This window comes from Plecotus auritus (genome assembly GCF_963455305.1).
Source record: "Plecotus auritus genome assembly, chromosome: 7".
Taxonomy (NCBI): Eukaryota; Metazoa; Chordata; class Mammalia; order Chiroptera; family Vespertilionidae; genus Plecotus; species Plecotus auritus.
The window spans coordinates 130,364,613-130,376,639 of NC_137774.1; the positions used below are offsets into that span (position 1 = coordinate 130,364,613).

Here is a 12,027-nt window from a genome sequence, read left to right on the forward strand (position 1 = left end):
ACTTCTTTTCTAAGCCTACTGAATTATGGCTACTAAGTTAAACTTCACCAAACACCATTTTATTTTTTAATTATGCCACTTCTTTCTTCAAAAGTTAGTAGTAGTTTCTGGTCACCTTTACCATCTGACTTCTTCAAAGTGTTCAGACATCTCCATTAACTCCCCACATTTATCCTCCTCCTTCTGTTCTCTGTTATTCTCTGCTTCTCTCCCTGGAGAGCAGCAGCTCCATGTCCCTATCTCAGCATCCTCATTCCCGTCTCAGACTTCCACTCAAGAAGAGCCCACTGCCCCCAATTTGGAATGCTTTCTAAATCCTCCTGTGAATGTCTTCCATGCATTTACTAGTATGAAAGATCCAGCTGAAGCCCTTCCTTCTCCAACATATCTTCTCTAAAACTCCTCAGCCCAAATTGGTGCTGTTTTTGATTTGTATGCTAAAGGACTCTCATATATTGTTTCTTATATATATACTAGAGGCCCGGTGCACAAAATTCGTGCACGGGGGGCGGGGGTGTCTCTCAGCCCAGCCTGCACCCTCTCCAATCTGGGACCCCTCAAGGGATGTCCGACTGTCCGTTTAGGCCCAATCCCGGTAGGATTGGGCCTAAACGGGCAGTCGGACATCCCTCTCACAATCCAGGACTGCTGGCTCTCAACTGCTCACCTGCCTGCCTTCCTAATTGCCCCTAACCGCTTCTTCCTGCCAGCCTGATCACCACCTAACCACTCCCCTGCCAGCCTGATTGATGCCTAACTGTTCCCCTGCCAACCTGTTTGCCCCTAACTGCCCTCCCCTGCAGGCCTGGTCACCCCTAACTGCCCGCCCCTGCAGGCCTGGTTCCCCCCAACTGCTCTCCCCTGCAGGCCTGGGTCCCCCTCAACTGCCCTTCCCTGCAGACCTGGTTGCCCCCAACTTCCCTCCTCTGCTGGCCTGGTCACCCCCAACTGCCCTCCCTTGCAGGCCTGGTCCCTCCAAAATGCCCTCCCCTGCTGGCCATCTTGTGTCCACATGGGGGCAGGATCTTTGACCACATGGGGGCAGCCATCTTGTGTTTTGGAGTGATGGTCAATTTGCATATTACTCTTTTAATAGATAGGATAGAGGCCTGGTGCACGGGTAGGGGCCAGCTGGTTTGCCCTGAAGGGTGTCCTGGATCAGGGTGGGGATTCCCTTGGGGCATGGGGTGGCATGGGCGAGGGGCCTGTGGTGGTTTGCAGGCTGGCCACGCCCCCTGGCAACCCAAGCGGAGCCTCTGGTATCTGGGATTTATTTATCTTCTATAATTGAAACTTTGTAGCCTTGAGCAGAGTCAAGCCTCCTGCTTGCTCTGTGGCCACAGCCATTTTTGTTGGGATTTATTTATCTTCAATAATTGAAACTTTGTAGCCTTGAGTGGAGGCCTGAGCTGGCCAGGGTGTGCGGAAAGCTTGGCTTCCTCCATTGCCAGGGAAACCCAAGCCTTCTGCTCAGTCCGTGGCCACAGCCATCTTGGTTGGGTTAATTTGCATACTCGCTCCTGATTGGCTGGTGGGCATGGCTTGTGGGTGTGATGGAGTGATGGTTAATTTGCATATTGCTCTTTTATTAGGCAGGATCCCCTCATTGTCAATGGGGGGGGGGGGAGGAGACATATGTAAAACTTTCAACAATAAAGAATTTTTAAAAAAAATTCCCCTAGTTTTTATATTTTTATCTCACCTCCCTTACTAACTTCTATATTCCATAATTAAAGTGAAAGGATCCTTTAAACATGTAATGCTCCTCAGACTCTGGCCACTTAGCCCCTCTTTGGGGAATTTTGTTGGAAGAATGTCTACACAGTTATTTATCATCAAGAATGAAAATTTTCATTCTACTTGTTTGATGCTCCTTTTAAAAGATTTACATTTTAGCATGAAGAAATGGTTGTTCTTTGGCTGCAGTAACAACCCCAATTCGAAACTATAACTAAAAAACCATACAGATAATTCAAACATAAAAACTCCGAGAGTTATAAAAATTCAGGTAATCTAAAGGTGCAGGCACAGTCTCAATATTTTTAATCATTCATTTTCTTTCCAAGTCCAGCATTCTATATAGGTTTATATCAGGGTGATAATCACTGTTTTCCTCAAATTAAAATATATGCTGTATACTATATACATCAATATAGCCAAAAGAATCCTTAAGCCAAAGCATACATAGTTCCTTTTAATTTCCATGTTGATAGAGAGAAGGTAACGTGGGTACAGCTAAGTGAGGTATGCAGTTCTGGGTAATTCGAGATATATTCTCCACCCTTCAATATTACTTTGACTCAATTACAGTAAATCCTGAAACTTTAAAAACGTATGTCAATGATATATGAAATATGTTTCATATATCCCTCACTTACAGATGCCAAGATTCTTTTAACATTTGTGACAAAAGATACACTTCCTAAAATATGCTCAAAGACCACCATTTCGTTCAGACATAATTTTTTCCTCCTTAAAATTGGTCAAGTACATTTTAAACTGGCAGAGTCTTAAAGCAGCCCCGCCCCGGGAATTTTTGTATTTCAGCCACTGCCTGTAGGTAGAAAGCCTTCAGTTTATCAGTGGTTTTGAACCCTCACTGTGCATCAAAATCTCATGGGACACATTAAGAAATATAGATATTAATTTTAAAATGAAGCAAAATTAAGAAAAATAGCAATGACTGAGCCCCACCACTAGAAATTCAGATTCAAGTTGTCTGAAGAGAGGTCAGGTGGAGGGTATTTTTATTTGGAGGCTCCCTGGTGATTTTGAGAGACAGCCAGGGTTGAAAAGCAGTGTGGGTAATATTGACACACTGGGTGATTCCCTGCATCCTGGTTGGCTAGATGCTGGTGCCTGGCAGCTGCAGCTCTGGGGCCTCCCAGGTAAACTGTGTGGTTGCCTAGTGAGGGGACAAATGTTCAGAGTTTCCTGGGAGACCAATTCTGAGACTCGCCAGCTAAAGATGCTTTTTATATTACTTAGTTCATATTACCTCTATTTTTCCTTTTACTAAAGCAAGCAATTTTCCTTCATTACATACTCTTTTGCTTCCTAATTATTTCAAATTGCCTTCTCAACTAATCTATAGATTGTATTATTTTCTTTCCCCTAGCCACATAGTAGCTTGATTGAATGACTATTTCAATAACCTTCTAAAATATTTCCTTGAGGGTGGGTATGAAGAGATAGGCAGAGAATGTTTTATCTTCAGGTAGTAAAATGACTCCCCTAAAGAGCAGAGTAAGGGTGAAATTGCAAAATATTGAAATATGATAATTATACTATATTCCATTAAACTACACAGAATTATACATTAGTACATTTCCTTTTCCTGTTCTCAATTTAGAATAATCAACTTTCAGAAACCTAGTATACGCATCATATGGTCAAAGCAACAAAATTGTCCTGTGAGATACTGGGAATACTGTGGTACAAAGCCAAACAATGAAGACCCTAGAAGCCAGTTGAGGTGTTGCATACCGATTATACATGTGCACAAGCAAGTCCAGGTATAATACCATGACACAATATGTCAAATTTTCATAGACATAGATGCTGAAACCTAATTAAACTTTGCCTCTCCCTCCAGGGATTCTTTCCAGTTTAAAGTCTCATACTTTAAATTCTAGCAAGTATTTAGAAGGTTCTTCATAATTTATTTTCTTCTCAAGAATCAAATTACTCTTTTGAAGAATAAATATAGTCTTCTTGTCATTAGCTAGATGTTTCCTTCCGAATTCATACTCAAAAGTCTACACACTGGCATATCTCCCTAAGGAACACCATTTTTAATGCAATAAAGTAGATTTTCAGTTGTCCACATGACGCCTTAGGATGAATGTTTTACATTTTTCTATCGCTTCAATTATGTTGTAAAAAAATTCGAAGTACTTCAATATAAATGAAAAAATGTACAACAGTTTTCACCAAAACACATTGCCATCCCTATTGCCCCCAACTAGGGTCATTCTTATCATCATTCCATCCATAAAAGCACTGAATAACCAATTCTTCTTTTGGTACTTGACAAACCAGTCTCATTGAGGTGTAAACTGACAAAAATAATCACTTTTTTAAAAACATAAAATTTTCAGCTTTACCTTATTAAAATGAAACCTCAGAGAGCATTTCTTTTATCCCTATTGCTCCTCTCACCATGCACGCCTGTCCCCTTAGCTACGCCCACCAACCCCCCCGCCCTACCCCCTCCCCCCCCCCCCCCCCCGCCGACCTCCAAAAAAGTGCTGAACACTGTCTGGGCCTGTGAATACATTTTTTATTCATTGCACAAATGAATGATCTAAGAGCTATTAAGAAAGAAGAATGTAATCCCTGTGTAGAGAACTAGAGGGTTTCCTTGACAACAACAAAAAGACAGCAGGGAATGCCCATGTGTTCTATGAATATGCAAGGAGAGGCTAGGCCCAGTACCTGCAAAAATTCATAAAGAATTCAAAAAAAAAAGCTCTTTTTCTCTGTAAAAAATATATGGAATTGGTAGTTATTAAAATCACAAGCCCATTTTTCACACATGAAAAAGCTAATGAATTGTATGTGTCGGTCCTATAGAATCAAAACTATATTTAAATACTATATTATAATAAGGGCTGCAGCTGCTTCTGATCTGCACCCTCCTGGCATCACCCACACAGACACTGTCCACAGAGGATTAACATGCTAACAAGCTCCTGCAGTCAAGCAGATACTGCAGTATAATTACAGTTGGCTCCCCGAGGTATAAAGCATCTTGAGTTTTAACTCACTTTTTACCTGTTTAGTACAAGACAGTCTAAATTTTCCTATATTTAGAAGTTCAGCATAAAATAATTCCTAAAGCTGAGAGGGGGCTAATTTGCACTACGTGGTCTCTCGTGCCAGGCACTGTGCTTGCAGCGGCATTCTCCTGGGAGTCACTTCTGAATGATGTAAGCAATATGTAAGCATAATTTTCAATAAGGAAACTGAGCACAGTAAGTTCTAATTTAGTGGCAAAATTATCTTACTCAATATCTCATTGATTTTTAATATCATTCCATTAAAAATCGCATATATCTTGATATTTATATCATTTTAGTTTAGTACTGGCTTTACACTTGCCTTACACTCAGATTTAGAATGGTATAAATGATAAAATGAGCAAAAAAAAAAATCTGACAAGACAAATAACATCAAGCTGGCCTGACAAAAAGTATGTAGTTTATATGAAATTGTTTAAAAAAAAAACACACTAATAAGCCACCTATTTTAAGGCTATAACTGTGAGCATTTGCATTATAATGTTTGCATATTTCCAAGGTATTTTTTATTTAAAGATACCAGTATATCATTGTTTAAAAAAACATTCACAGTTCTGTTACACCAACTTGTGACATTTCAGATGATTTAGAAAAAAAAGCATTCTTTAAAAAATAAAATAAAATAAAAGCCCATAATTGAAGGAACTCTTCCTACACCATTAAACCCTGTAAACTTCATACATGTTCACAAAGAAAACCTTTTAATAATTTTTCAAAATGCAGGTGTGCAAATTACTCCTGAAATAGACAGGAGTCATGTTTTCAGTATCCCCCAAACCACTGTTAAATACACCCCATAGCATTTTTCAGCTCATAAAACTTTTATGAGCTGAAAAGTTCCTTCAGATTTTTTAACTGCTAACTCTAGCTGCCCTCTGGCAACAGCACCCTAAGTTGCTATTAAGATCCATTTGAACAAATATAACATAAACATGTCCTGAGTAGCATGTTTTGTTTCATAGTAGTAAAAAAAATATAAAGATTTATAAGATTTGCTGAGTGCAGAAAAAATTATGAATGTCTTGGTTGAGTGTAGCATGGGTGGTATTTTTGCTTACTTGGATATACAGTATACATAGAGGTTGAGTCTATGTTTGTGAATAGATTTATACAAGTTCATACATATACCAAGGATTTTCCAGTCTGGAAAAATGTGCCTTGATACATAAAAAGGTTGCTTTTTTAGGCACATATGTATTTTTTCTTTGTTAATGTACACCTGCCTTAGAACTCATTAATTTAACATCTGCTTTAGGGCTTTCCCTTGTCAAAGTTCAAAATGCTTGAAAAATTAAGTTTCTCATAAGAAACAAGTAAAAGTAAGCAGTTGTATCTGAGCTAACCTCATTGTCTTAATAAGGCAATAAATAATGCTCTTAGTCATAAAGAGAATGGCATATATAAACTATACAAAAATAATAAAGGGGGGGAGAGGAGGGAGAGGGAGAAAGAGATGGAGGGAGGAAACTAGGTAGATATAGGCTCACCCCACACACCCGCCCATCCACGCTGACCCTGAAATCCTGTCCTGATGAAGATAACCAAGTAATCTCTTTCCCCAGAGTTTTCTGACCATTTGTTCTCAGTGTTGAACAAAAATTAATTTTAAGACAAATCTTGGTCCCATGCTTTAAAAGTGGAAGAAAGAAAAGGAACACCGAGCCGTGTCTCCCAGACCCAGCTAAATTAAGTTCACTAGTCAAATATAAATATGCACCTTTGTATAAATGGCTGCTGGTGAGGTTACCAGACCCTCCATTTCGAGTAACTGTTTATAGACTTAGATTTTTTTTTTTTTTCTGCAACTGCCAATTCTTCCAGGGAGATGGGGTTTCACTTTTCCATTTTTGTAATTTGATCACTCTAACTTTAACAGTTTCCCATTTAGAAGACTTTTTAAATGTAGAACATTCTTTACTGTTTTTCTAGATTATTTGATTCAACTTAATATCTACACTAACAAAAGAGGAATATAAATTGGGAAAAACTGCTGTGTAGTCAGTCATTCACTAAGTGTTGGCAGTAGTTCCTTTTCATTTCTCTTCACTTCTTCCTATTCATACCTTCTTTTCAGTTTTCCAAGCCTACTAACAGCAATCCTCATTCCCTCTACTTGTCAACTCATCTTCTCTCTCCAACTCCAGTTCCCAGAGGCAGGAAAGGAATGTTGGAAATATGCTATGACCTCCAAGAAACAGCATTGTCGGTAGGAAAACAATGCTCCAATCCTGGCCTTTTTCAACTGTATTAGAAAGTGAAGATTAACTTCAACACTCTGGGAATGTATTCCCTTCTCTTCTGTTTACTGTCCCGGCAAGAGCTTGCACTCTGAGAAAATGCTGGACAGCAGAGCTGTGAAGACAGTAGAGCTGTAAAATCTCCATAGACAGAGCTGGAAGCCAGCTGATGTGACAACGGAGTTTCCTGTTTGTTCCCAAAAAGTGCCCTCCTGAGAACGCTAATGAAGATAGAATCACTCTTAAGAAAAATAACACCCTGAGGGGACTATCTCAACAGTAAGAGAGAACACACCACACCAGTCTTCTAGTCTGACTTCCCAGAGCCCTGTCAAGGAAAAACGAGTAGCTATTCATTTAATTCACATATTAACACTAGAACATAGCAACTTAATGAAAATCAAGGATCTTAACTCCTAACTTAGAAAGAGACAAACAAACTTGATCTATTGAACTGTGTAGTCTAAAATCAGCTTACCAAAATTAAAAGATGGTGTGGTTTTTAGAAAGGAGCACAGTATGTTTGATAATGAACATTGCAAGTATTAATCAATGTAAAAAAACAGCTTTTAGACATTTCCCCAGAGAAATAAATACGCAAAATATAAGGCATTCCTACAGATGAAACAATTAAATCATAAAATAATAACATGATAACCTGTTTTTAGGAAACAGAGATAATACTGACACAGCCATCTTCTGAAATGATATTTGATACAATGAGTTATAGCAATTCCTAGAACTGAGCCAGATTGTATTTGTTCTAAATATTTAAAGCCTCATTAAAATACCCAAGGACAACACTTAAAAACATTTGGAACTTGCATAAAATAACATTTAAGCAGCAGACTTTTACTCACCCCTCAAGTCATATAATAAAGAAAAACCATAGCAAACCTTTAGATGTCTTTTTGTCAGCCCTAGGAATGTGAAAAGGGTTTTAGCTGTTCACAATGTAAGTACTGAAGGTTAATAGTTAAAGACCAATGGAATGTTAACGCAGTCTAGTACTACATTGAGTAGTAATGCATGGAAAGACACTGAAATTAACACACTTTGTTCTGCATGTTCTGAAGTGATGTAACGGAATGATTTGGTTATATTAGATGACAAAGCAGGGCTTCTTATAACCTTTAAAATAAAATTGTATCTAACATTCTTCCAAATTCTTTAACATATTCTTCCAATGCTTGTACAAATATGTGAAGCTAAAACACAGAACTTTCTCACACTCCAGTTATCTTCTAATGGCAGCATTTGGTATGTTGACTTTTTTTCCAAAAGAAATTTTCAAGATAAAATGCTGATTGCCTTGACTGGTATGTCTAAAAAGCAAAGACTTACCTGTCTTGTTTTCTCTGACCTCAATAATATAAATATTTATGTCATGGTGGAATTTTGTCCCCGTCGGGGGTTCTGGAGTGGAAAGTGCCTGAGGACGGAAGGCCTCTTTGCCTTCCACAGTGGGTGGTCTTGTTGGCTGTGTGACAGAAGGAGGACTTGAAGTTGTGAAATACTCTCTATCGATATCAGTTTCCATTTCTTTATCCTCAAGGGTAGTGGGAGGAACACGTGATGTTGATTCTGCAATGATTACCATGTCACTGGTTGTCTCTTCACCGGGTTCTCTGTCGATGAGGGGAGGTTTCTCAGTGGGTGCTGAAGAGGGCTTGATTGCTGAAGTTGTGTAAAGTCTGTCTACTGAACTGAAGGCGGTAGTCATCTCACTTGGAACTGTGGCTTTAATTGTTGAAAATTCTGGGAGTTCTGTGGCTTTGGGCTTTTCAAATAATCCTGAACCTAACTCAATATAATCTAAGGATGTTTTCTCTCTTTCCTCAGTAGTGGCTTCTTCTATAAGCTGGGTAACACTGGTGCTTAAAGGCGATACAACTCCCCTGGGACTAGTACCTTCTGTTTCATATTTTTGTTCAGCCCCCGGACTTAAAAATACTGTTGGCCCCATGCTTGGTGTTAGCCTTACCACTTCATCTGTTTTTGCTTTGTGCTCAGTGACAGCACCAGGTAGATAAGACAGAGTGTGCTCAACTTTTCCAATTGGAGTTGTTTCTAAAATTGGGACTCTCTCAGAACCCGTCACCCTTCCGTCTTCAGAAACAGTATATGCTGACCCATCACTTTCGTGTTCATCCAAAGGTAGTGTTGCCTCCTTGGCTGTGCCAGCTGTAGAACCGAGGGCAGGAACTGGTTTTTCTGGAGTCTGATCTTTCCAAGGAAATTCTTCCTGAGTTGTTCTCTGTGCAATTTCTGTTGTTGTTCTTATAGTTTCAGGAGAAATTGTTGCTTCCAGGTGAGTCTGATCAATGGCATGGATTTCTTCAGAGGGTTCACCTAGAACTTCATCTTCTGATAGAACAGAAGGTACCAACACTCCCCATTCTGTCTTGGGAATTACAGAAAGAGGAACAGTATGGGAAGTGCTTACATAAGTAGACTCCTGGGTGCTACTATAATTAACGAATGTTGATCCTTCCATATCTGAAGTGGGTGCAAATTGAGGGACAGTAGATACAGGCTCAGAGACATCCATATCTTCTGCTTTATCCAAAGCACTTCCTTCTACAGTTGCATGAGCAGCTCGATCTTCCATGCTTGTGACAGGGGGAACTCTTTCTTCAGCTGTAGAATCCCTCAAAGTTGACTTTTCTGTAATGCCAGTTGATGTAGTTGGCTGAAATCTAATTGTGAATTTCCCATGGTCTGTTGAGTCTTCTTCAGTAAATTTCTCTAATGGCATTTGAGTACTATCTGGGATAAGAGTAAACTCATCTTCATCCTGAGTGAAACCTGGGATTTCTTCATCCTTTCCACTCACTCCTGTAGTGGTGAGTAAGGCCGGGGGCAATTTTGGAGAACGTGCATGTCCTGTGGACTCTGACGGCTCTGAGGTTATATTATCTTCATCCCATGACCATTTTGATACAGTGACTACCTCCACACTTAAAGTGCTTTGGGTTGAATGCACTGTTATAATACCCTCATCATACTTTGTAGTGTCTTGATAGCCATCTGTTTCTAATCCAACCGGAGTTCTTGTAAAGTCTTCCTCCACATCTCTTGCCGCTGTTGGCACAACGCTTAGCTTTGCTGTTGTCAGTGCTGGTGAATCAAAGGATTTGGTCATTTCCACCAAAGACTCTGAAGAAGCTGTAGAGAACTTCATTCCAGAGAAGTCTTCTTCCTCTATTTTTCCTATAAATGGGTCGATGGTGACCTTTTCCTGTATTTCATCATTGGTATAAGTATCCGTTCTCAATGCTGGTATTAGTTGACTGGGGGTGGTGTCTTCTGAAGTCTTTGACACTGTAATGACTTCAGGTATTTGGCTGAAGACCAAGGTGCTCTGGTCAGATCTAACTGTAGATGATCTGTCTTCACCACCATCACCAGCTTCTCCCAAGGTGAAATAGCGGGTTGTGGTCACTAATTCAGAAGTAGTGCTTGCTCTTTTCTTTTCAGTTTTGGATTCCAGGGTCATTGTTGTAGATACAAAAGGTGTTTCAGTTACAGAGAATTCTGTGGAAGGAATGTGCTTTGAGATTTCCATAGCAGTTACCAAGGGACCCACTTCTATTTGTTCAATTTGTGTAACTGATTCTTGTGTTGGCATGTATTCCATGACACCATTCCATGAATCAGTAGCATGACGGGAGGTGACAGTTGTACTTTGGGGCACTTCTTCCTTAATTTCAGATATGGTACTCCCAGGAGGTGTGGGTGAATCAGGGGTTAATCTGGGTGTGACCACTGGAGACTGAACTGTGGATTTCTGTTCAAAATTGACTATGTTTCCCACAGCAGGGAACTTAGTTGTAATGACAGGTAAGTCAGTGGTTAAAGGGGTGATTGGTGTAGTTCTGTCAGGTACCATTTGTAGTTCTTTGGATAAACTGTGTGATGCAGTTTCTGTAAGGATATTCAGATCGATGGTTGTAGTCTCTGATATATTCTGTTTGGCTAGAAAATAATTTCAAAGAGTTGATTAGACAAGGCACTAATAAAAAGTTGCACGTCCAGTGTTTGTTAAATGCTGCTGTGTATTTTGGGGGTGACCCAAATGTGTTTTGTGATGGAGGGGAATCTAAAAACTATACTTAAATTAACCCAAAGGCAACTGAACATTTAATAGTCACCAATTGATCACTTGTTTTATAGTGTAAGGGTTATCACTGCTTTTACCCATAGGTGTGAATGGTTCTTGGTTAAGGAAAATGAGCATTATCTAGTTTTAAAATATGGAGATGTCCAAAAAAATACATGAATGCAGAGTTTGGAAATAGTAGATAGATGATTTATCAGAAACTACAGCAGCAACTTGAAGCCTAGTAGGAGAACTTAATGTTACTCTTCTGGAAGCTTCTGTACCCTGCCTCTAGGTTTCTCTCTCCTTCTCAGGCTGCGCAGTGACTCAGGGGAGAGGGAGTGCCTCAGATTGCAAAACAACCAAAAGCCACATCAAATGTCCCCAAGTTACACATAAACTATTACGGTGTCCATAATGCGGAGGGGTTTCATAAAAACAGGATATTAAACTTTTTAAAACCACTCTTCACTTGATTCCAGGTGTTGGACATTTGTCTTCCTCCTCCTTTCAACTCTAGCGGAGCCTCGTTCTAATAAACAATAAAATGTTTTTGGCAGAGGCTACTTGGCGTTTGTTGTATTTCTACATTTTGCTCTAATGTTCTACACAATGTGCTTGTAACTCTTAAAGGTCTTGGTTCCAGGGTTACTTTAGCATGAAACACAAATGTAGAACAGGAAGTAAAGTACCCACATGATATATTTTAGGTCTGTAATTACAAATCACTGGAAACAACTCTGAGCATCAGAAAGAATAGTCTCAGGCAATAAAAAGTAACATGTCATCAGAAAACGCTACATTAGAAGGCATCCAGATTTATGGAGAATGGCTTGGCCTGCTTAAAGACATTTAAATTGTGTGTAACAGCGACAGTGTTGGAGAC

At 39.6% G+C, this 12,027-nt stretch overlaps 1 protein-coding gene across 3 annotated transcripts in view; it reads right to left on the reverse strand.

The window, feature by feature from the left end:
* VCAN (versican) overlaps positions 1-12,027 on the reverse strand; it is a gene marked incomplete at its 5' end in the record, with an annotated part of 106,547 nt that overhangs the window by 47,766 nt on the left and 46,754 nt on the right. For 2 of the 3 annotated variants that reach the window (XM_080679276.1, XM_080679277.1), the window contains one exon: positions 8,384-11,017. The exons of the other annotated variant lie outside the window; for it this stretch is intronic. In XM_080679276.1, the coding sequence (XP_080535402.1) occupies positions 8,384-11,017 (2,634 nt within the window). The remainder of the gene's footprint in view (positions 1-8,383; positions 11,018-12,027) is intronic. 3 annotated transcript variants of the gene reach the window in all.